Below are 25,350 nucleotides of genomic sequence, written 5' to 3'. Positions count from 1 at the left end.
TTTCGTAATAAACATAGAGAACTTATTTGATGATAACCATAGAGAATTTCCTCACGATAGCCCTGCACGGTAGATGCTGTTACCATCATCATCATTTTACAGACGGGGAAACTGAGCCAAGCAGAGATTAAGCGACTTGCCCGGGCTCACACAGCCAGTGAGCGTCTGGGGTCCGATTTGAACTCGGGTCTCCCTGACTCCAGTTCTCCTGTTGAGGCCCCATTTTGAAAGGTGTTTGACTGTTGGTGCTTTTCAAGAAATGTTTCATTTCTTCTCTTTTCTCTAGAGACCCCAGGCCGACCAGTCAGAGGATCAACAAGCACGTGAACAATGACGTCAGCCTTCGGATACAGAACCTCGCCATCCTGGTGAGGAGCATTAAAACCTACTACCAGGTACTGCTTGTTCTCCTCTCTCTGCTTCTTGATAGAGCTTGTGGTTGTTAAAGGGATGGGGCACAGGCAGCAGAGAGGAGCCCGCGTTCATTTACGAGCCTTGTACAGTTCTGAGAACCCGTGTTTCTGTCGTCAGGCACTGATTAAAAACCTTTTAAGAGCGACCTTAGGAATCAGCACCTGTTGATTCCTTTTATTATGGGCTAGGCATTGGGGGAACACAGAGACGATAATGGAAGCGCTTATATTTTTCTCAATGCCAATTTCCCTTTAATCTCAATGCTTTTTGTCAGTCGGTTGGTTTTCTCTGAGGTGGCTTTTCAATATTTTATCTCAGTTAGCTGTCGTGGTTGATGATAGAGCACCATATCCTGGGTTCTAAAGTGAGTATTAAAAGATTGTGCCTCAGTTTCCCCAAGTTTACCACAAGACTGTGTGCCTGCGTACCTCCCAATTTTTAGCTTCTCATCCCAACCGGGAGCCTTGATCCCGAGTCCTACACATATCTTGAATTCTGGAGGGGAGGGATCAGGTCTTTGTACACATTTCAGATTCTCTCTGCTCACTCATGGCCTACAGTTGTGATTCCATTAATTACAACCTCGGTATAATCGTTGGCATGTATTTGTTTATACGGCGTCTCCCTGGTTCAAATACAGGCTCTCTGAGGGCAAGGACAGCTATATTTTTCTACGTCTGCTGAATGTTGGGGGACAAAGGTAGGAAAAACGTCTGTGACTTTAGAGGAATGATTTTGTTGTTTTTGGTAATAACCTTTTAACAACCGATAGGCACTTAAAGCCAGGATGCTGCGGAGTACTTTTATGGGTTTTCCTGTGATGGTTCGTAGAGCTCACCTCACTCATTGATGGGTTAAAAAGGTTTTGGAGAAGGCGGTGGATCACCAAACTTAGGAGGAAAGCCACTGTTAGGATGCCCCCCAGGATCTCCCTCCCTGCTTTGTATCTCTCTGGGGGGCCCTTTTCAGATCTGAACTCGTCTGATAACTTCAATTACAGTCATCTGCAAAACTAAAGAAGTAGTTAAGGGGAGCATTCCCTCCTGGCAGAGCTGTTTGCCTCCCTTGGAATGGCAAAGACGCGTCATACAGTAGTGTTAGTTACTAGGGTGATAACTACGATGTAAGCTGTGTTGGCTGGGATAGCCACGGTGCTGAAATTCCTCTCACTTCTTTTTCTGACGGGGATTTCTTGGCATGTTGTGTCTCGCTTTTGTGAGGCATTTCAGGATGGTGAGATCTAGAGGGGGAAGGAAGGATCTTCCACGGTCATCTAACCAATGTCCTCCTTTATGGATGAGAGGTCAAATGCCCAGGGTCACATAATAGAGTTGGAATCTGGGTCTTTCGGTTCCAGATGCACACTGAGATATTATTTACAAATAACATTTACAAAACGCTTAGCATGTTAGTGCCCGACACACAGTAGGTGCTCACTAAATGCTTTTGCCCCTCCCCTTCACCTCTTTGACTGTACTGTTCTGTACCAAAGCTGCTTCTACTGTCTTCATGTCATTAGATGGAGAAATGTAAATTGGATGTTAGGAATGTTAACATAGCTGGTCAGAAAAATTATAAATTATAAAAAAATGAATATATTTGTTTTTTATTTTGATATATTTTGATTTATGTTATCCTGGAGGGAGGTTTCTAGTGGCGTGTCCAAAGGGCACGTGATATTAAACCCATTTTACAGAAGTCCCCTGATGCTAACTCTAACCTACTGTTGTCACGATGGCCCTGTTGGCTTTGCATAGAAGATGATGGAAATGTCACCAAAATGATTGCTTGTCTTAAAACCTGCTGTAGATCTGGTGGGTGGTGCTCTGTGTAGGCCCCGTGCCTTATGAGAGTTCTGTCCCCCCATGGCTGAGTTCTTTTGGTAAAGCAGGGTGGAGAGTGCTGAAGAAGGAGTCAGCAGACCTGGTTTGAGCCCTGGCTTTACCATTGACTAGCTGCGTGACCCAGGACTTTACCTTCGTCATCTATAACATGGGAATAATAAACGCACCTACCTTACCAACTCTCAGGACTCTCTCGAGGAAAGCACTTTGTGCCAAGATTTCTCTAAGGGTAGGTCGTGTCACCCCTAAGTGCATTTTGTCTTTTACCCCCTGTTCAGTATGAACAGGTTGCTATTTATCAATAGCAAAGGGCTGTCTTACCGAAGTAGTGTGCTCCCCATCCCTGGAAGTATTCAAGCAGGAACTAAATCAACTCATTTGGGAATGTTGTAAAGGTAATTCCTGCGCTGGGCTAGATGACATCACTCTTGAGGTTATATCAAGTTGTGTGGGTGTCCGAAACTCCCTCTTTTGTTCTTGTTTTACTTTTTTTGTGGCAAATGGGGTTAAGTGACTTGTCCAGGGTCACAGAGCTAGTAAGTGTCTGAGGCTGGATTTGAACTTGGGTCCTTCTCACTCCAGGTTGGTGCTCTATCCTCTGTGCCCCCTAGTGTCCTTCTTGAAACTCCCTCTTGACTTCAGTTTTCTCATCTGTAAAAAGAAAGGGTCAGACTTATTAGATGATCCCTAAGGTCAAAGTTCTTTCCAGCCTCAAGAGGCCGTGATTCTCAGGTCTGAAGAGCACCTGGTGGTCCCTGAACTTAAATGAGTTCTATGTATACCTTACACAAGTCTCTGTAGTGAATATGTACATTTTTGACTTGTTATTGTCATAAAGGAACAATCCCAGAACATACAATAGTTAACTTTTCAGGGGAAAAAAGTTGATCTGCTTCTGTCTTTTAAAGGATCCTTTTGTGTAGTGACAATTTAGAAATAAACGAGAATTAAGAGAAACGACTTAATAGTGAACTCATGTGATTTTTGTTATCAGATAAATGAGAGGCAGGCCCTCAGCCGACACAGCCCAGCCCCTGGACCAGGTTTGACTCTTTGCATCATCTATAGAGGTGGTCCATTCCGCTCCTTGTCTTGACAAAGGCCAATTTCCCTTTCTCCTCTCCCTTCCCACACACACCCTGATGGATGAAATGGAACACTTTCTCTTGTCTGTGCTTGTTAGAAGCGAATGTTGGGGTTAGAGGATCAACTCCCCTGTTTTTGTTTTTAGAATGACCTTCCTGATCCCTGGGCTGGCCACTTCCTCCTCTCCTCTGTGCTCCAAGAACAATGGGGCCATGAAAAGCTTGAAGGGACAGAGGCTGTCCTTGGAAGAGCTTGGACTTGTTTGTTTTCCAAGGAAGCTCTTCTTTGACCTCAGTGAAAACTTGCCAAGGAAGATACTGAGTTTTGATGAGCTTTTAATGCTCGGGTCAGGATGCGTAAAGTCTAAAAGGATTCAGACTAATTCCAGAGCGAGAGGTCGCTTTTGGCCAGAGGCCTGCCTTCGAATCCTTCTGATGCTGGCATACATCGATGACTGAATGGAGCTCAGTCCTGGCCTCAGACACTGGCTGTGTGACCCTGGGCAAATCACTTTGCCCTGTTTGCCTCAATTTCCTCAAATGTAAAAATGAGCTGGAGAAGGAAACGGCAAACTGCTCCAGTATCTTTGCCAAGAAAATCCCCAGTGGGGTTCTGAAGAATCAGACGAGACTGAAGACAACTGAATATAGCACCTCCTGTGTGCCAGGTGCTGTGCTAGGGCTTTACGGTGATCTTGTTTGATCCTCAGCAGCCTTGTGAGGTGTAGGGAGTGTTAGTAGCCCCATTTGACAGAGGAGGGCAGCTAAGGCAAACAGAGGGTGAAGTAGCTTGCCCAGGGTTATGTTAGCTAGGAAGTGTCTGAGGCTGGATTAGAACTTGGGTCTTCCTGGCTCTGGGCTCGGCACTCTATCCACTCTGCCACCAGCTGCCTCTGAATGGAGAAGGTGACATCTTGTCCTCTGCCCCCATCATACCTCCATCTGCTGTGTTGTGTTTGGGTTAGGAAAACCACGTTTTAGGAAGGTCACTGTCAAACTGATGCTCATTCAGAGGGGTGCAAATTTTATAATAGAAATAGGATTAGACCACAGTCCATGTGGGGCTTGTTTGAAGGAGGGGATGGTGTTTCTCTTGGAGAAGAGGAGCCTCAGAGGGACGTGATGATTATAGAATAAATAATATTGGAAGAAATCTTCTGTGGAAGAGGCCCCAGACTTCAGAGGTCATAAAATAACATTTATCTAAATAACAGCATTTCTGCAGTGCTTCAGGAGTTAAGCTCGTCACCTCTGCTATTTCATTTATTCCTTACTGCGGTTTTGTGAGGTAGGCTCTCATCCTCATTTTACACATGAGGACACTGAGGCTGAGACCCGGGCTCAGTTGGCTGAGGCTGGTTTTGAACTTGGGTTGTCTTGACTCCAGATCAAGCACTCTCTTTACTCAGGAGACCCTGGGAGCAATAGGTGGAAGAGTTAGAGTTCAGCTTGGTAAAAGAAAAGAAAAACTTTCTCAGGTTTGAATTCCCTAAAGTTAGAATTGCCATTGAGGTGTGTCTGGCTCTTTGTGACCCAGTGGACCTCTGACTGTGGGGTTTTCTTGGCAAAGATACTGGAGCGGTTTGCCATTTTCTTCTCCAGGGCAAACAGGTTAAATGACTTGCCAGAGGTCATATAGGAAGTTTCTGAGGCTGTATTTGAACTCAGGTCTTCCTAATTCCAAACCCAGCACTCTCTCCACTGTACTGGCTAGCTGCCTCTAAAATTTAGGTTGCCTTAAAAAGGTAGTGAGTTTCTTTAACGTTGGGAGTACTCAAGTGCAGACTGCATTGTTTGGTAGGGGTGGTCTCAAGGCCCTCAGTCGAAGGGCCACGTTTGAGGATCTAGAGGGCCACGTGTGGCCTTGAGGCCGCAGGTTCCTCACCCCTTGAAGGGATTCCTGTTCAGTTGTATGTTATAATAACTGTCCCTTCCAGTTAACTCTGAGTTAGTCGTCTAGCTTCAGTAAGAAGTCCCAAAGAGGCAGTTAGGTGGCCCAGTGGATAGATCGCTGGGCCTGGAATCAGGAAAGCCTGAGTTCAAATCCAGCCTCAGACACTTACTAGATGAGTGATCTTGGGCAAGTCACTTCACCCTGTTTTCCTCAGTTTCCTCATCTGTAAAAAGAGCCAGAGAAGGAAATGGTAAACTACTCCAGTATCTTTTCCAAGAAAACTCCAAATGGGGTGAGGAAGAGTCAGACTGAAAAATGACTCAGTGACAACTATGTGCCAAACGGACTGCCACATAACCTGTGTTTTGCCTTGATCCACTGGAGAGGGAAATAGTATGCACTATTATAAATGCATAAATATAATTTTATACGAATAAGTATCATATAAATAGTAGTACCGGCCTGCTATGGTCCATGGTGTCGTGAAGGGTCGGATATGACTGAACAAAGGGAAAAAAAGTCCTGAGGATGGCAGAGCGTAGGGAAAAATGATGGGGAGAAAGAGACTGGGGAAATGGGTTTTAGTGGGGATAGGAAGAGGAAGGCGAGGGTACCTGAGAAGGAGCAAGAGGACTTAGGGGGTTTTGTGAAAATCAGGCCAATAAAATTGGGAGAGGCAGTAGACGTTACGACATAATTGTGATATGAAATTTCTGGGGAGGGGTTGTATTTTGTACATGTTGAAAGTGTATTATTGGGCAGGGGAGAGGTTACATAATAAATATATTTAATTGAATTAATTGAGTTTATATTCTGGGTGCCCCATTTGAGTTTAAGATGCATGGGCCTAGTGACTCTGAGACTGTAGCTCATGCTGTCTCCCCTTAGGATAAAATGTGAATGTTTAGGAAGCTTGTCTTGTGCCCTTTGCACCTGCTGGACAGCAGTTGGAAGGAGGTGGAGGGAATTACGTGTAAGGCGGGAGGCTGTTTCTTTTTTCCCTGGTGAGTTCTGATTTAGTCTTGTTTTCAGACACATTCCTCTCCCTGCGCCTTTGTGCTACTATATGTTAGTTGAATAAATGGATGGAAAAATATTTCTCCCTGTTCTACACCCCATGCTCTCTCTCTCTGCTCCCACGTTATGGCCTCCGCCATTGCAAAGGCCGGTGGTTCCTTATTACCTCTGGGATGAATTTTAAAACTCTTTGACTGGTCCAAAATTTAACTTTCTTGGACAAACTGGCCGTCTCTCTGTTCTTCACATAGGACGTTCCGTCTCTTGTGTGTTATACTTATGACTGGACACCTTCCCTTCTTCCCTCTGCCTCATAGAGATCCTCTCTGCCTTTGAGATGCAGGTTGGCATCATCTTCATCCCTCCAACTGCCAGTGCCTTCCCTGTTCCCCCTCAACTACCTTCTATTTAATTACCATGTATAAATTTTAGTTTACAAACTTTATGTTTATGCTTCATGTATTTTTACATGTTTCGTTATTATTGAGTCATTTTTAGTTATGTCCAGTTCTTTGTGACCCCTTTTTAGGATTTTCTTGGCAAAGATACTGGAGGGGTTTGCCATTTCCTTCTCTGGCTCATTTTACAGATGAGGAAACTGAGGCAAACAGGGTTAAGTGACTTGCCCAAGATTACTCATCTAGTAAGTGTCTGAGGCCAGGTTTTAACTTGGGTCTTTCTGACTCCAGGCCTAGCGTTCTAGCCACTGTGCCACCTAGCCACCCGATTTTCTGATGTACTGGGCCTCTTTTTGATTAGAGTGTAAACTCTTTGCAAGTAGGACTTGTTTCATTCTTTGTACATATTTCCCTAGCTCAGAGTTGGCACATAGTAGGCACTTCTTAAGTATTTGTCGATTGATTGGTTATTGTGTTCCATGTTGACCTAATCATATGGAAAGTGATTCCCACCCTTTCCTTTAGACAAATAGTGCGTATTGTTCAAAATATAGGCCGCATCCTCCCTCGTCCCCTCCTCCAATCTGTTTCGAGGAAAGCTTAGCTATTTTTATTTTAGAATCAATACCTGTATATTTTCTTTCCAAAGAGAACTTATTTTAGGAATGTGACCCATATGTAAGGCAGCCTGTATTTAAGTCAATATAATAAAATGTGTGTAAGAGAGAGTTTCCAGAGGGAAAGTCTCTGGAAAAAATGAGCGGTTTTTGTTTTTCCACAACTGAAAATCACCTTTGTGAAATACAATTTTCCATTGTTGCCGAACTTTTCGTCCAGCCCTTAGAAACCTTTTCTAAATGATACTGAGCTAGCAATCCATCCCTATGGGAAATTTTATTTTGGCAAACATTTTTAAGTGCACGCCGGGCGTTGTGATAAACAGTGGAAACATGGAGACGGTGATGAAGTGTTCCTGCCTCCAGGGAGCTCAAGACTTTTGGAGGAGGTATATGACCTGCACGCAGATAGAGGTGAGTCTATATAGTGTAACATAAAACTGTAATAATATATAAATATAATAATAATAATAGTTCACATTTACGTAGCACCTACTATGCGCCAGGCACTGTGCTAAACGCTGTACAAATATCATCTTATTTTGATCCTTATAACAACTCTGCAAGGTAAATGCTATTATCATCTTCAGTTTACATTTGAGGAAACTGAGGCAAACAGGTTGAACACTCCCCCAGGGTCACCCAGTTAATGTGTCTGAGGCTGGATTTGAACTCGGGTCTTCCTGACTTCTATCCACCGTGCCACCTAGCTTCCTCTGTAATTTGATTTAAGGATTGTGTTTTATTGAGGCAATGATCGGGAGCCGCCTTCAGGTTTTTGAGGTAGGGAAGTGACACAGACTGACTTGTTCCTTAGGAAAATTATTTTGATAGGAATGGGAGGGATACGTTGGAGAGGGGAGACAGGGAACCTTAATGCCAGATTAGGCTGTTAGAGTAGGCACGCAAAAGGTGCTAAAGGTCTTTGACTAAGACGGTGGCCAGAGAAGGGGAGACAGACAGCTGTCTGAGTTGTTGTAGAGGAGGAACCGATAAGACGGGGCGGCTGATTGGATATGGGGGATGAGGGAGAGCCGAGAGATGGGATAGCTCTGAGGTTAAAAACCTGGGAGACTGCATGCTGATGCTCACAACAGAAATGGAAATGCTTGGAAGAGTGGGTCTATAGGGGAAGACGCTGAGTCCCCCTTTGGACAGGGTGACTTTGAGATGTGAACAGGATACCCGAGTGAAGCAGTTCAGGAGAGATATTAGGGTGGGAGATGTATATATAAAGTTGTATATTTAAATATATATGTGTATCATGTATGTACATATATGTGTCTATGTACATATGTGTATGTTTGTGGGTGTGTACACACACATAGGCTGTTGGCCTAGAGATAGTGTGACAGCTGGTGAGAGGTCTCGTGTGTGTGATAAAAATATGTACATTTAAATATACGTGTGTATGTACGTGTGTGTTTGCATATATGTGTGTGTGTGCACATACATATGCCATAGACATAATGCGGGAGCTGATGAGAGGTCTTGTGTATGTGTGATAAAAACATGTACATTTAAATAAATATGTGTGTATGTACATGTGTGTATGCATGTGTGTGTATGTGTACAAACACGTATGCTATTGGCCTAGAGATAATGTGACAGCTGATGAGATGAACACTCAAGTCATTGACTTGGGGAGGGGGAAGACACACTCTTAGGGGAGGGTGGGAGTTGGATGTTGATCCTACAATTTGAGAAGTGGTCAAAAAGGTAGTAGGAGAATGGGGCGAGATGGCGGTGTTACAGAAGTCCAAAAAGGAGGTTGTTTGTCCTTAAGAGGACCATGACATCAGGGAGGTGATGCCGTAACTTACAAGTGAATTGGATAAGTGAGGGAGGATTGTGCAGCGGCACCAGCCTCACTCTCTCCTCTGGAGCCATCTGGGTCCAGTGGCCAGACAGAGATCAGGATGACTGCAGGTGCTCCCCCCCCCCCAAAGAGGAGGTAGCATCCAAGAGGAGGGAGGAAGTAGTCAGGATTTTCAAAAACAGTATCAAAGTTGAGGAGACTGAGGCCTGAGAAAAGGCCGTTGGGTTGGAATTTAAGAGATCCTTGTTGAGAGTAGTTTCAGTGGAGTGGTTAGGTTGAAAGTTGGATTATGAGGCATCAGGAAGTAGAGAGAGCATGTGTTTCTCTGGTATGTTGTCTTGCTTTGGCCTCCATAAATGTAAGGGATCGGTGAAGTTCAGGAGACCCAACCCTGCCATTAGCTCCCTTTTTATCTTGAACAAATAATTTCCTCTCTTTGCCCTCAATTTCCTCATTTATAAAGTAAAAGGGATGACAGAAGTGATCTCTAAGGCTCTTTCTAGCTTTGGATCCAAGGAAATTTAGACTTTCACAATTCAGTTTGAAAACCAGCTAGTAGAATTTGGTGGTACAAGCTGCCGCCAAAGCCAGCCAGGTATGGACACCTGGTGAAGTTTTGCTTTGCTCCAGAGTCTAAAGTGGCTCCTCACACTTTCTTAATTTACCCAGGAAGCGTTAGAATAAGCTTATCACTGTCACCCCTTATCTCTGTGGTCTTATCAGCTGTGCCCACTGTAGCTAATAGGCAAGGGCTTGATAAGCGAAGGATGGTGACTCATAATTACCAGTTTTATTGATGCTTTTAAAAATATCATAGTCCTTTCCCAGGATAACCTCACTCACAGCAAACCAGCCCTCGTAAAGAAAACTTCCATCAAAACCGACCAGTGTAACAACTGCCTCTGAAAGTATAGATTGCACTCTGCCCCCGTGGTTTCCTTCCTCTTTACTGAATGGTATCCCCACAGTCTTTAGATAGGTTTCATCCTTTGTTCTTCAGGACTAAGATGGGTCGTTATAATGTATCATAATGGAATTATCTTCTAGAGTTATTTTCATTTACCATATTATGGTAATTCAATACATTGTTCCCCCCATTCTGCTTAACTTGCTGTACATATGAGGCTTCCCGTGTCTGCATTTGTATACTGTGGTTTTTTCAGCTGTTCTTTGGAGATGGGTGTTAACCTTTTTTTTTTAAGTAGCTAGATGACTCAGTGGGCAGAGTGCTGGGCTCAGAGTCAGGAAGACTTGAGTTCAAATAGGACTGCTGACACTTACTAGCTGTGTGACCTTGGTCAAGTCACTTCACTTTTGCCTGGGTTTCACCATCCTCTAAATGGGGACCCTTCCCAGGGTTATTGTGAGGACCCAGTGAGGTCATAGTGCCCGTGCAGCTCCTGCTCTCACAGAGCTCATGGTCTAATGAGGAAAGCAACACGCAAACAGCTGTGTACTGACGAGACAAGTACAGGATAAACTGGAGGTCATCTCAGAGGGAAGGCGCTGGCATTAACAAAGATCTGGAAAAGCTTCTTGTGGAAGGTGGGATTATAGCTGAGACCTGAAGGAAGCTGGGAGGTGGAGATGAAGAGGTCAAGAACTCCACATATGGCAGATCTGGCGTCTTCACCCATTCTAAATGACTTGTTGAAGGTCACAGAACCAGGAGCGTGATGCAGAACTCAGGGACAAGCCTTCCTGACTGCAACTCCAGTATGCCATTCACTGCCCCGGGCTGCTTTCTGCCAGTGATGCTCTATTAGGTGGACGAGGTGATACCCACCAGTAATGGGGAAGGCTGAGATTGGTGGATTATGGGTTGTTTGAGTTTGAGTGTTCTGAGTGCAGTAGGATTTAAAGATACCAAGTGTCCCTGCTAAGTTGGGAACCAGAGGGCCACCTGCCTATGTAAAGAGGAGTGAACCAACCTAGGTTAGGGATGGAGTAGGTCAAGTCCTCCTTAGGGATCCGTAATGGCATGTGGCCTGGGCCAGAGAGGGAGACCCAGGTTAATTAATAGATAAATGGATGGATAGAGTAGTTCTTTAAAAAAATATATCGTTTGGGTCTTCCTCAAATAACATCCTTTCAAAGAGCATCGTTCTAATATGGAGTCCCAGAAATGGGCTTATGGACATGGGCAGTAGCTATTTTCTAAAGGAAAACTTGATTAATTCTAAAGTACATACTTAATTTTTAAGGGGACCATTATAGAATCGATCATTTCTCCTGAAAGGTTGAAGACTTTTTATGTTTCTCTCGAATTGCTTAAGTCCCTAAAGCAATTTTTTTTTCTTTTGCCTTGGAGAATTTCTTCCCCTGAAACTGAGAAGCCATTCGATATCTTTATGGAATGTCTCCAGTAAAATTACTCTAACCGCCAGTTTTTATTTGGGTCAGAATTCACCGCAGCATTGATTTTTAAGCTTATCATTTAAAATAGTACCTCTTGCCCACAAATCTTGAAACTGTTCAGAGTAATTCATCAGAAGCTGATGCTTCCGTCTCCGATTATCAGTTCTGGGAGCAGTTTGTTAATGTTCAGACAGGAAGGTGTTCAAGGTTGCTTTCTGAGTGTTTATTTTCCGGTTAAAGTCCAGGAGAGAACCTTCAAGACTGGCTTGGAGAGTGACAGGACTGGGTTGTAGGTCTAAAAGAGGGCTTGCCCTGTTTGTGTGGCTCCTTCGTCCCTGCTCCTTTCCTACCCTGTATTTCTTCCCCCTCTCACCACTGTTCATTTTAACCCTTTATGCGCTCCCCTGAATTTTCTTATTTCCTCCTCATTTGCTTTTGGGTTCCTTACTACCCCAGTGAGGCTCTGGATTTTTTTCTCTTCTTTAGGGCGGACAACAAAATCTCCCACATATAGATGTAAGTGTTCAGTGGTGTTTATCATCTTGAACAGGGTCATGGTTGCTTTTGGCAGTCTTGTGAAGCCTCCAAAGCCTTCTCAAAATAATGTTTTAAATGCATTTTTTTAGAAATACAGTTATCAAAATTTTTTAATTTAACGGATCCTCGAAATCTTGTCAGTGGGCTGGTGAACCCCAGGTTAAAGAACAAGTTTGCCGATATTTTAGCTCTAGCAAGGGATGGTAGATTTTATTAAGTACTTACTATGTATCTGGCACTGTGCTAAGCAGTGGGGGTCCAGTAAGCAAGAAAGTCCTTGCCCTCAAGGAACTTAACCTCAATTTGGGGGAAGACAGTACATAGAGACAAACTGGAAAGTGGGAGGGGAGGGGAAGATGCACCTGAGAGCATCATAGAAAGAAAACCAGTTCTTTGTAACTTGTTCTGTATTTGTTTTTGTGTTGAGGAGGAGGATTTTTTCCAAGAGAGAAAGATAACAAACCATTCTGGGTTCTTGGGTTGGTTGCAACATTGCCAGTCACCAGGGCTGTCCGCTTGGCGGCTGTTCATTCTATAAGCCAGCTGTGAACTGTGAATTGGCCTGAGCTTAGCTCCTAGGGGTGAATGTGGTTGAGGCTGAGCTGAGGGCTCCTTTGGCTGGACATGTTCAAGATCGAGGTCAGCTGCAGGGAGAGAGAGCCCTGGAGGTCAGGATGAACAGAACTCTCTAGGGAGGGAAAATGTTTCTTTGAGGCTGCTCTGTTTTAAGAGAGAATAGCAGAAGCCTTATGGGTCTCTGGTCTTCCCCAAAGAACACCCTTCCAGAGAACATTCAACTTCATTTTTACCCACTTGAGAAAAAAGAATATTAGCAGCAATATGGTTTCATTTTGTCCATCTATGGAGAGATGCTAAAACTGGAACCAAGCTTACTTCCCTCTTTTAAAAAGGAAAAAAAAATTCCTGGAGATTGAGTGTCGGGCAAAAGCAAAGAAAATGAGATGTTGGTTTGAGATCCAGCAAATAAGGCAGCTGGGGTGTGGGGCTTTAGCTTTGTGGCTTTTAAGGGGGAATGCATTTTGTTTTTGTAAGAATGGGCATTGCCAGTCTTCTTGGAGGAAGCCAGGCTTTTGCCAGCTCTCTCAGAGTTTTTTGGCCTGATTCTCATACCTTGGGGTTCTTCAGCTTGTGGAAAATGGTCTCCCACTTTTAAGGATGTCAGAATTAGGTTTCTTTCCCTTTTCCCCATTTTTCTCTTTTTAAAGAAAGGAGGTCATCGAGATGCATTGAAAGGCAAGTGATACTCTCTAAGGACTAAATTTGGGGCTTAGCCAATGGTTTTTGTAAAACCGGCAGTTTGGGACTGTTTCAGCAATCTTTTTGGCTGGCTCTGGCCATGAGCTGACATGCCACTTTTCAATAACTGGGATTAACTAAGCTGCTAAAAACGACTTAGCACTTGGGTGGTGCTAATTTTTATCCCTCGTGTTTGATTTGGGGAAGTCGGACGAGTGTCTAACATTGGCTCATAGAATTTAAAACTTGACAGGGTCTTGAAGATCACCCAGCCCAATTCCCAGAACAGTGTTCCAAGCATTAAACTAGGACTCTGTGTTTAAAGCTGGGAGCCTTGTGGCCCTCTGGTATGATACCCCTTTGGTCCTCCAGTGTGATTGAACCTTACACCACCCCTGAGCCCCAGAAAAGAGAACCGTAGGTTGCTTCACTTACTCCTCAAATCTGCAGTGTCTGAGCTGGAAGATGGCAGCTGTCACAGGGCACCCCCAATGTGATTAGGGCAGGAAATAGAAAGGACCAGAGATCATTGAACAGGGAAAGGGAGGAGATGATGGCTACTTTATGTTAGGATGGCTACAAGGTGGGGGGGGGGGGGGGAGGGGGGGGGGGAGGGGGGGGAAGTGAGTGTGTGTGTGTGTATGTACTCGTGTTGGCTAGTATCTTCCATAAGGTATTCAAACACTGCTCTTTGTAGACATAGACTGGCATCTATATCCAGCTAAGACAGGGATGGGGAACCTTTGGCCTCGAGGCCACATGTCACCCTCTGGGTCCTCAAGTGCGGCCCAAATTTGGATTTAGTCAGAGGGCTGCACTTGAGGGCCTAGAGGGCCACATGTGGCCTCAAGGCCCCAGATTCCCCACCCCTGACTCCCAAGAGCTTCCCTTCTGTGGAGTTACCTGTATTAGCTCAAGAAAGCTACAGTTGAGTTGGGCGTGGGAAGGTAGCATCTGTTCTCAGTTCTGAAGAGTATCCGCTCACACTGGGCCTACTGGCTTACATTAAAAAGCACATAAAAACTATGAAAAACCCAGCTAGTATTAACCCCTTGACTAGTTTTCCCTTCCTCCTTACCTGTCGATAGAAAGCAAGGTGCTCTATAAGGACTCTTAGGACACTAATCAGTCTCTCCCTGCTCCAGTCCATCTTGCATACAGCCACCAATGGATTTTTTTCTTAAATACACATCCTGACCACGTCCTTCCTCTACTCAGTAAACTCTCTGTTGCCTCTAGGATAAAATAGAAACTCCTGTTTGGTTTTTAAGGCCCTCCCCACCCCCCCCCAAGCTGGCCCTCTGCCTGTTCCTGCACGCATCCTTCATCTCCCACAGGCCCGGAATGCACGTCCTCCTCACCTCTGCCTCATAGAATCCTTTTCTTTCAAGATGCAGCTCTCACACCACCTTCTTACAGAGTACCTGTCCTGCTTTCCCTGCTAGTGCCCTCCTTCCCAAATGACCTTGTATTTAACCCCTTTGTATTTTCTTCCTGTATGCACCGGTGTGTGTCCCATTGGAGTGTAAGCTCCTTGAGAGCGGGGCTTGTTTACTTTCCTGTGTCCCCGGCACCTCATAGATATCTCATCAATGTTTATCGATTGTCCATGGATGAGCCCTCTTGATTTCCCTTAGCCAGTCCATGTTTATATGGGATTATAAAGTGTTTTCCACTCACTCAGCGGTGTGTTCAGTGGAAGAATGGCTCTCCCCGTGTTACAGATAAGAAAGACTGAGGCTTTGAGATGAAATCATTTTCTCCTAAAGCAAGGGAATAAGTCACTTATTATGTAAGCTGCCGCGTTCAGGAGCTGTGCTGAGTGGTTTGTTTTGTTTTTTTTACAAATATTATCTCATTTGATCTTTACAACAACCATTTGAGGTAGCTGCTAATACGGCCCTCATTTTACAGTTGAAACTGAGGCAGAGGTTAAATGACTTACCGAGGGTCACAGGCCAGATAATAATACCTAACATTTATGTGGTGCTTGGTATGTGTCAGGCACGGTGCTCAGGGTTTTACCATGACTATCTCATTTGATCCTCACGGTAACCCTGAGATGTGCATCCTGTTACTATCCTCATTTTACAGATAAGGAAACCGAGGCAGACAAGTGACTTGCCAAGGGTCACATGGTCAGTATCTGAGACTGGATTTGAACTCGGGTCTTCCTGATTCCAGGCTCCAGTGCTCTATCCGCCCATACCACCAGCTGCCTCATTAAATAAATGTCTGAGTGAGAATATGAATCTCCCATGCCACACCTTCAGTCAGATTGGACAGAGCCCTTGGCGCAGAAACCTCACCTGGCACTGCCCAGGTTCCCAGCTTACAGGGAATCATTGGGCCGACTGACTTTGCCGCTGCTTCTTCCATAGTTCTGTTTTTGGTTAACATCTCTCCCTGTCCCTCCTCACTGGACTGCCTTTCGTAAGTGATGCATCTTTTCCTGGAAGCTGAGGAGTGATTCCCTGCTCTTGACAAATTGTACTGTTTGTCATCTGATGGCCTGAAAGCTGGGGTCCTCCATCAGGACCGGTCATGTCAGTTTTATGGGATAAAAAGCCCTGAGAAGTTCACTTCGATGCTTAGTTATCTCTCCCTGTCTGACTTTTTCCACCTCCCTTGGGCTTGGACGTGGGTCAGCAGCGTGTGAGACCGGCAGGGTCAGGTGCTAGACTGCCCCGTTCCTTGAAATCCTACCTGCCTTTTAAAAGCCCAGCTCAGCATTTCAGTCTTCCCCTCCAACTGTGTCCCCACATTGAAAACATGGGCTGTGCTGGGGATAAGGAACAGATAATTATGGAAGGATTGATACAAACTGAATGGAACGAGGGGGGCATTAGTAGCCCTGGGAGAATCAGGAAAGGTCTCCTAAAAGAAATAAAAGTACTTTGTTTTCCTTCCTTTAACAAATATTTATTTTCTAAAACCCCAAACTAAAAATAGAAAGGAAAATAGGGGCTTCAGGTTATCAGTTGCATTGTCATAAACAGAAGGGGGGTCATTCTCCAGAATTTTCTGAAGGAAGACGATGATTTCTGTGGACTTATGTTTTGGTGCTCAATGCTGTAATTGGCAGCACAACCGTGTTGTGGCTGGGGCTTGTCTGAAGAAATCCACCGTTTGAGGACGTGTTTGGGCAAGCGGGCCCCTGTTGGTAAAGATCATGGCGGTATTGGTTCATTTGTAGGACTGATCACTTTGAGAAGGCTCTTTTGATGCTTTGGTCATCTAAAGCAAAATTCCAGATGTGCTTTTAGCAGATGCCCCGTGATGCCAGTGCTGTCTCAAAATCTATGGGGAAGTGAGGAGGAGGAAGGGGGACTTAACTATTTGGAGGTTGTGGGTTCACTTAGTCCCAGGTACTTAACCTTTTAGTGTGTCATGCACGGTCTGGTGAAGCCTGTGGACCCCTTCTCAGAATGATGTTTTTAAATACATAGAATTACAAGGGAAACTAATTATATTGAAATATCGTTATAAACATATTTTAAGAAACAAAGTTAGTATTTTAGAACCTTTGGTCGAGGGGCAGGATATTGACCTCACCGGGTTAGGTAAAGGAGTTTTCCAGTATTTATTTGCAGAGTGACTTTGGAAGGGGAAAAGAAAGGAGGAAGCCAAGTGTTGACTTATTAACTGGTTCTGTTGGCTTGTATGGGGTTGGGTTTTTGTAATCTTGTTGTAAGGGCCCTAAGCAGGCCAAAGGGAGGGGGGAGAGAGGGGACCTCTGAGCGTTGCTTCAGAGAAGCTGGGCTGCATCTAGTCGAGCTTTTGCAAGCACCCCATGTGCTAATCCCTGGGGGTTAGCCTGTCTGGCAGGGTTTCAAAGAGGACTAATTAATTAGGTTTGCTTTTACAGTCAGTGATGCCAGGTTAACCAGTGTCAAGGTGGAGTGTTTCTGCCCACTCTAGAAGCTTTCTAGGATCAGTAATAAAGATTCAGGAGTTCCCTAGTCCTTTAAGACTTACAAAGTGATCTCCTGGCCACAGTTAATGATAAATGGTATTTATATATGCCTGCAGTTTTGCAAAGAACTGTATATGCAGTATTTCATCTGACCTGCACCGTAACCCTGTAAAGTATGGTGTCCCTTTTTGGAAAAGTCTAAACCTATGATTTCTGCCTTCTAGGGAAGAACCCTCTCTGCAATTCAACAATATATTGTGTTAGACAGTAGCTTGGGGTACTGAGGGGTTAATTGTTAGTGTCCTCTCTTGCCATGGGAGATAGACCTTGCGAATACACCCATTTTGAAAAGAAAGCAAATTAAGCCACTGAGGTTTGGAGATGTGCCGAGGTTCAATGATTTTTCCTCAGTTAGTGGCACCTCTCTCACGAAGTCAAACGGAGATGTCCCAGGCTCTGGTGGTATTTTATGCTTTTAAAAACCTTCTAAGAAGGGGCTCCACAGGCCTCATCAGATTTCACCCTGTCTCTTGATGCGGGAAGCAGGAATAAATACGCATGATACTGCTTGTTCCTCTCCCCTCCTGGGGGAGGGGTTCAGAGGGGGGCGGTTTGCCACCCCTGCCCTCTTTTCACACTGACAGTCTTTTAAAATGTTGATTTTCCCCCTGCAGATAGAGATGCCATATGTCAGGTTCCCTGGGGCTCTGTGCCCCTGATGGTGGGGGAAGGGGAGAGGCTTGGAAGGAGGGAGTGGAAATTTAAATTGATTGTTTTAAACTGTGTCTGGCCTGCCTGACTCCCAAGAGGCCTCTTGTTTTTAGGCTTAACAAGGACATTTCTCTCCTGGTTTCAGAAATTTATTGGTTCCTTCCATAAGTCATCCAGGTTCATCTTTTTACTTCCCAGCCTGTGGCAAAATAACTAATATGACCACACACTGTCTTCATACTTCAGTATTTTTAAAAACAATCTCTTAACATGGTTGTTGAAATTTGGGGTGGTTTGTCCCTAATGGAAGAGAAAGCTAGTCAAAGTCATTGAATCTTAGGATTTAGGATTCTTAGAAGAACTGCTTTAACCGCACCCCCCCCTAATTTTTTTTTACAGTTGAAGAAATTGAACCCCACAGATGCAAATCAGCTTGCTTGAGGAGTAAATATTTAGTCTCTGACATTTCAGTGTTTGCAGAGCATTGTTTTCAGGTCAGGAGTTTATAAGATTAGAATTTAGAGGTAGCAGAATTGGATTTTTCAGTTCCCTTTAATAAAGTACCTGCTTTGTGGAAGATGTTGGAAATTTGGAGATAGAAAATGATGAGGATCTTGCCTTCAAGGAATGGACAGTCTAGCAGGAGATTGGACACGCACAGGTGAGTGAGGTACAAGGTACGATGTGATAGGGTAAAAGAGACCCAAACAAAGTACTTTAGGAAAATTTGAGAGGGAGAATCAGAAAAGGCTTCTTGAAATAAGGTTCTCCTGAACTGGTCCTTGAAGATGATCTTAATTGACAGAGATGAAACAGCTCATTAGAAGCTGAGATTTCTGGGAGAATAAAAAAAGCAAGTAATTTCTCATATCTTTTCATCTTTTCCTCTACTTTTTAAAAATAAGTTTTATTTGGCGCCTCTTGCTTTTATGTTACAGTCATTTCTGGATAGGCACCCTTATTACCCCCAAACAACAAAGAAAAACTGACAAAATGATTGTGTTTGACAGCTTCCTCACTCTCCATATTCCACTTTTCTACAGGAACAAAATTGTCAGTCACTTAGAATCGGGCTTTATTTTGGTGTTCTTTCCAGTTTTTGTAATTTTCCTGATTTCTGTTCACTTCCCTTTTTATCAGTTCATACAAGTCCTCCTTTCTTCCTCTCATTCTTCACAGTTGCTGTTTTATATAGTACGACTAATATTCCATTACATTCATGTGACACAGGTTGTTTAAGCCGTTCATTCCTGGCCCAATAGTCACCTATATTCTTCCTGTTATTTTGTTAATATGAAAAGTGCTGCCAGGCATATGTTGGTGTATATGGGGTCTTTTCTGTCCTTTGACTTCTTTATGTTATCTGCCCAATATAGTAGAGTCTCTGGGTCAAAGATATAAGTAATTTGGTGACTTTTCTCCTAAATTATTTTCTGGAAGGATTGGTGCAGGCACACTTTTTTTTCTCCCCCAAGGGAATTTTGCTGTTATTCAGAATTTAGGCCCCCAAACCTCAAGAATATTGTTTGTTGGCTATTGTGTGGCTTTGTGCACGAGGACAGAGATTCTCTGATTTCAGCCTTGTTTCTTTCTAACTCCATGTCTAACTCATGTTGTTTCTAGCTTTGGCGTCTAACCTCTGTAATAGTCACCCTTTTTCTTTCCTGTTGCTTTCCTGGAGACCGTCTAGGCCTTCTTCCATCACCTATGGATTTCTGTGACAGCCTGTGTCTAGTTTTCCTGACTTCTGGTCCCTTCAACTTGTCCTGTCCACCGTTATCCCAAGACAGTGCCATTTTGGTGCATTGGAAAGAAAGAACATTCATTTGTGGCTGCGGTCCTTCTCATTCTTCATTGTATCCTATAACATTAAGCTTGAATTCTTCCACCAGGCTTCCAAGATCTTCTGTAATCTGGCCTCAATTTAATCTGTCCGGTCTTATCTTCCAGTAGGGTCATAGGGTTTAGATCTGAAAGCTAGAAACACAGATGGTCAGGAGCAGAGTTAGGATTTGAACCTAGGGCTTTCTGATTCCAAATCTTTTCCCCCCAATACCTTGTTCCCTCTCTTCCTCTCAAGGAGCAGCTCCTGTTACAGTCAGTCTCCTTATTGATGCCTTAATAAGTCATCCTGACTCTAAGACCTTATGTTTCTTTCCCTTGTCATGGCCTCTCTACAGTAGGTGAAACTCTTTGGCCCTCAGTCTGTTCATTTGTTCCTGGCTCTGTGGGCCACACTGCCCGTGGGTTCTTTTTTTTGTTTGTTTTTGGCTTTTTTTTTTTGGTTCTTTGCCGTTTCCTTCTTCAGTGGAGTAAAGCAAACAGAGGTTAAGTGACTTACTAGTCCAGGGCCACGCAGCTAGTAATTGTCTGAGGCTGCATCTGGACTCAGGTCTTCTTGACTCTAGGCCCATGCGCTATCCACTGAGCCATATAGCCGCCTCTAGTTGGTCCTCACTTTTTAATCCAGGCTATCTTTTCTCTGAATACCATGATAGACCTAATGCTTATTCCTCACTCTAAACCTTTGCTCATGTTCCCATTTTCTGGACCTTCCTCTATTTTTTCATTTCCAATTATCTAGTCCTTCCCGTCTTTCAGTTCAATTCAGTAAACATTTATTAAGCACCTACTATGTGCCAGGCACTGTGCTAAAGATCTAGGGATATAAAAAGAGGCAAAAGACAGTCCCTGCCCTCAGTGAGTTTGGTCTAACAACTGAACCTTCAAGGCTCGGGTTATCTTTTTCTGATTGATAAGTTGTATACAACTCTTCATGACCCTGTGGACCATAGCACCCTAGTACTAGCCATGGGGTTTTCTTGGCAAAGATACTGGAGTGCTTTGCCGCATCCTTGCAGTGGATTAAGGCAAACAGGGTTAAGTGACTTACCCAGGGTCACCACAGCTAGTAGGTGTCTGGGGTTGGATTTGAACTCAAGTCTTCCTGACTCCAGGCCCAGTGCTCTATCCACTGCATCACCGAGCTGCCCTTCTGCCACATACCAAGTTTTAGCTGCCTCCCCTTCTCTGATTAGTTTAGCCCAAATCTACTAGGTTAAAATCTCTTAAATCCTTTGTTTCTCCCAGTACTTAGCAGAGGGCTCGGTACACAGTAGGTAATAAATACTTGCTCAGCTCAGAAGTCTGTTGGTACCAGCATGGTGGCATCCTGATAACCATCTTGCTTCCTATGTATATTAAGCTCCTGTTGTGTGCAGAGTCAGAGATGCTTGAGCTCACATCTGGAGCCTGGTGTTTACTGTAGCTGTGTAACGGTGATATCTCTGCCAGACTGAGTCCTAGAAGAAAGGATATCACTCTGCTTGAAGAGAATTCTCCCTGATGAAGTCTGTATTGGCTAACTGTGAACAGGATTTTAGGCTGGGCCGTGAGGGATGAACAAGCGCTGGGGAGGATGTGGAAGCTGTGTGACTCTGGACAAGTCGCTTACCGGCTGCCTGCCCGTTTCCTCAACTATAATAAAAACACCACGTGGTCGTGAGGGTCAAATAAAATATTTGTAAAGCACTTAGTATGCGCTGAGCACATAGTATGTGGTCAATAAATGCTTGTTGCCTTCCTTCCATTAAAAGTAGGTTTCTGAATGTTATAGACTGATATTTTTTAAAGGAAGCCTCTTAGTTTCAATAAAAAAGAGGCTTCCTTTGAAACTGCGCCTTACGCAAAAATGAATTTAACAAAGCCAGTTCTGTATTGAACCGATGTTCCTATTTACCCCAGATTTCTGACTTTGTGACTCTAGGGAAGTCCAAGGTGGTCACGTCTAGATCCGTCATGGCCTGTGTCACCGTTTATACTTTGGGCCTGCATTTGTACACATAAGCACACATACACACGTATGCACACACACACCCCCAGTTTTGAGAGTAGTCTTAGTTCCTGGAAGGGTAAATATGAGTGCATTCCTGAGTCTCCAAGCGGCTCCTGTGGCATGATAAGCTACTGAAAGGAAGGAAGATTTTGAAAATACTCCAGAAGAGTAGGATGCGGTCTGGTGTTGTGGATGGAGCTCCGGACTCAGAGTCAGGAAAGCCTAGCTTCAAATCCTGGTTGGGTACTTAATAGCTCTGTGCTTATAGAGAAGTCATTAATGTCTCCACATCTCAGATTCCTCGTGTCAGATGAGGGGGTTGGCTTGATGGCTTCTACACGTCCCTTCTAGCTCTCTTGTCATTCAGGGGAGAAACCTCAGAGGACAGGATCTTGTTATACCAGGAATGAGGATTGCGTGTTGGAATTAATGTCAGTTTATTTGGGGGTCACCGGGTTGTGTGTGGGTGGAACTACTTAGTATCCCCTGTGTAGGCTGGATGCTGGAAGGAAGGAGTAAATTGGATTATGTCATTTTGTGATTTCATATAAAAATCTAACTTTTAAAAAGAATCTGTAAAAAGGGCAGATGGTGTCATGGACAGAGACGGCCTTGAGTCAGGATGATCAGGGTTCTAGCTGCTTTTCTGACACATACTGACCATTTGACCCTGTACACACTGCTGTTTCTCAGAATGCCTCTGGGAGCTCCGTGAGACGCTTACATTACATGCTACTTACAGGCGTTTATACCTTTCGGGTGTTCTGCCTAAACAAATGAGATCACAGGTTCATCTCCTCCCTACCAAAAAGAAATACAGCCTATGCAAGGCAGTGGGATTTTTTAAAAACTTATAAAATATTTAAAGATTTTAAAAATAGGAACATAGCTTGTTTGAAACAGCTGTTTGGTCCTGGCCTTTTTTCCCACTTGGAAAAATCATTTAAGATCCTTACTATCTTTTGACAGTGAAGCCTTTGTTTCTTTTATCTATAAAATAAAAGGAGGTTGGAATGTAAATGGAAGGAAGGAAATTTAATTCTACCATTTTGATGACTAAAGTGGGTCCCAGACAAGAGTTGTGAAAACGTACCTCTGTCCTGTATTCTTAGAGAAGGGCCATGGATTTGGAATCTTACTGCATGCGATGTCAGACATGGTTGATTTGTTGGTGGGGTTTTGTTTTTTTTTTACTGTTCTTTTTCATTTTTTTCCCCCATTTACAGTATTCTTTGCTACAAGTGATGGTTCACTGGCTAGGAGAAGGAAGAGGCGTATATTTAGAAAGGAAGGCAAGTAGAAAAATATAAATAAAAATAAGATTAAAGATGCTAGGATTGAAATAGATTAGGTCTAAGGGCCCTTCTGGTTTTGAGTCTCATGAAAAGTCATGTGTTTGTTACCTGCCTCGTTATAAATCAGCCAGTCAATAAGCATTTATTAAGCCTCTACTATGTGGCAAATGGGTTGGAAATCCAAAGTCCAAATAAAGCCCCTGTTCTCAAGGAGCCCACTCTAATGGGGGAGACAACCTGAAAGCAACTGCACATGCTGTATAGATGACAAATCAAAGATAATCAGCACAGGGAAGACCCTGACATGAAGGGTTTTGGAGAAAAGCTTATTGTGGAAGATGATGGGATTTTAGCTGGGATTTGAAGGAAGCCAAAGAAACTGACTCAACCCTGGGCAAGCACACATCTGAGGACTTAGTCGCTTATGGGTGACCATTATTCATTTCAATAGGCCACACATAGTTTCTTGGTGCTTGATGCCAATGTTATAAACCGAGCCCTGTGCCTGGCGCATAGTGGACACATAATAAATATTGATTGGTCATAAACTGATAGAAGACCCCAGCAGAAGGTGACTTTGTGCTTTGCTTTGTGGCCTCTATCCAGAGCCGTCTGGTGCTTCATTCTGCTTTGAATTCACAATGACAGTGACAAACGAGAGGGAGAATCGGCTTCCACCTTATTCCCCCTTTGTCTCTGGGAGTCTTGAAATAAAAGAGAGATCGGTTGGTGGCTTGGTAGAGAAAAAAAGAGAAGACTGGATTTGGCTTAAGGTGACCAGGGTTCTAGTTAGAACTCTGCTACTGCGTAACTTCAGGCGTATAGTGGAGCCATAATTCAAATTTTTAAAATTTCCATAATAATATATACTTCCAGCTTTGTGGAAAAAGGCTTGTCCCCTTAAACACTATTATTATTGGGGTTTTTTTTTTTTGCATTCTTACCAGGCCTTAAAAGGTTCCTTACAGTCAATCTAGAGGCTGTGAACTAGCATTTTTTTAAGCACCTGTTATGTGCCGGGCACTATGCTAACCACTGGGGACACAAAAAAGCCTCTGCTCTTAGTGAGCTCAAATTACCCTTCCCACATTCTCATCTGACTTTGTCACTGTGGTGTTTAAGAAACCTCATCGGCTCTGAGATAAATGACAAATTCTTTGTTTAACTCTGGAAGCCCTTCACAGCAATCTAACTCAACCTCTCTTCCCAAACTGGTTTCGTGTTACCCCCTCTCATGGATTTCATGTTCTGGTCAAACACCCCTGCTTGCTTTCCCTGGTACAGAACATTTCGTTTCTCACCTCTGTGCCTTTTTCCAGCCTGTGTCTTATGCCTGCTCTGCCCTCCCTCACCTCCACCTGGAGAAGGCTGCTTCATACTTGAAGGCCTTTGCTGATTTCCCCCAGTTAGCACTGGCATGTACTTACCTTTCTGTAAGCTGTTTCTTTCAACAATTGAATATAAGCTAGCTCCATGAGGGGCAGGGGCTGTTTCAGTTTTGTCTTTCTGTATCCTTCTGATCCAGCATATAGGCTTTCAATAAACGTCGAAATGAATTATGAAATCATGAGGCTTCCACAGTATCAGAGCAAAAAGTCCTATTTCTCTGAAGAGGCCGAGAGGTGTTCAGTTGTAAGTATGGACAGTGATACCCGATACTTTAATCAGCGTGGCACAAACCAGGACCCGCAGCCTCTGTCACACACTGTGGAGGAAGAACTGCTTATATTTTAAACTGAGAGTATGACATAAAAATATGTTAATACGTTATATTAATATTATGATACACCACATATAATATAAAAAACAAATTTTGTGCTAAAATAAACACAGGCTGGAGAATATCCACAAAGCAAGGTCAGAATGTGGTACGGTGGAACAAACACTAAATTTGGACTCAGGTTCTAAATCTGGCTTCTGTCACTAACTGGCCAAGGGACCTTGGGTAAATGACTTTACTTCTCAGCTTCAGTTACCTCACTTCTAAAATGAGGGGTTTGGGCTGGAGAAGATCTCTAAGGTCCTCTCAGCCTGGAGGAGCTGACCCTTCTGACCCTTAATTTTTCCCAGAGTTGGGAAAAGTTAACTCTCAGGCCTGCCCCTTCCCACCGTTGGCCGACCTGCGATCTTGTTCTTCGTGGAACCAGAATAACAATTGCTCCTCCTTTTTCTGCAGGTGAACCTGGTAGCCCAGGCATTGGAGATGGTTTCTTTTCAAATTATTCCGCTGTCTTTTGCCAGTTTTGTATTGCCTGGACTTAGCACCAGCAAGTGTGCCCGGATGCCTGGTACTTGTTCAGTTGTTTCACATTTGTATCTGACTCTTCATGACCCCATTTGGGGTTTTCTTGGC

General features: G+C 43.9%; 1 protein-coding gene across 1 annotated transcript in view; it reads left to right on the top strand.

The window, feature by feature from the left end:
- CCDC88C (coiled-coil domain containing 88C) overlaps positions 1–25,350 on the top strand; it is a 228,223-nt gene that overhangs the window by 12,196 nt on the left and 190,677 nt on the right. Inside the window, exon 5 of the mRNA XM_036736733.1 lies at positions 287–395. Within this exon, the coding sequence (XP_036592628.1) occupies positions 287–395 (109 nt within the window). The remainder of the gene's footprint in view (positions 1–286; positions 396–25,350) is intronic.

Source organism: Trichosurus vulpecula, chromosome 8 (genome assembly GCF_011100635.1).
Source record: "Trichosurus vulpecula isolate mTriVul1 chromosome 8, mTriVul1.pri, whole genome shotgun sequence".
Taxonomy (NCBI): domain Eukaryota; kingdom Metazoa; phylum Chordata; class Mammalia; order Diprotodontia; family Phalangeridae; genus Trichosurus; species Trichosurus vulpecula.
This window is presented reverse-complemented; position numbering and strand designations above follow the sequence as displayed.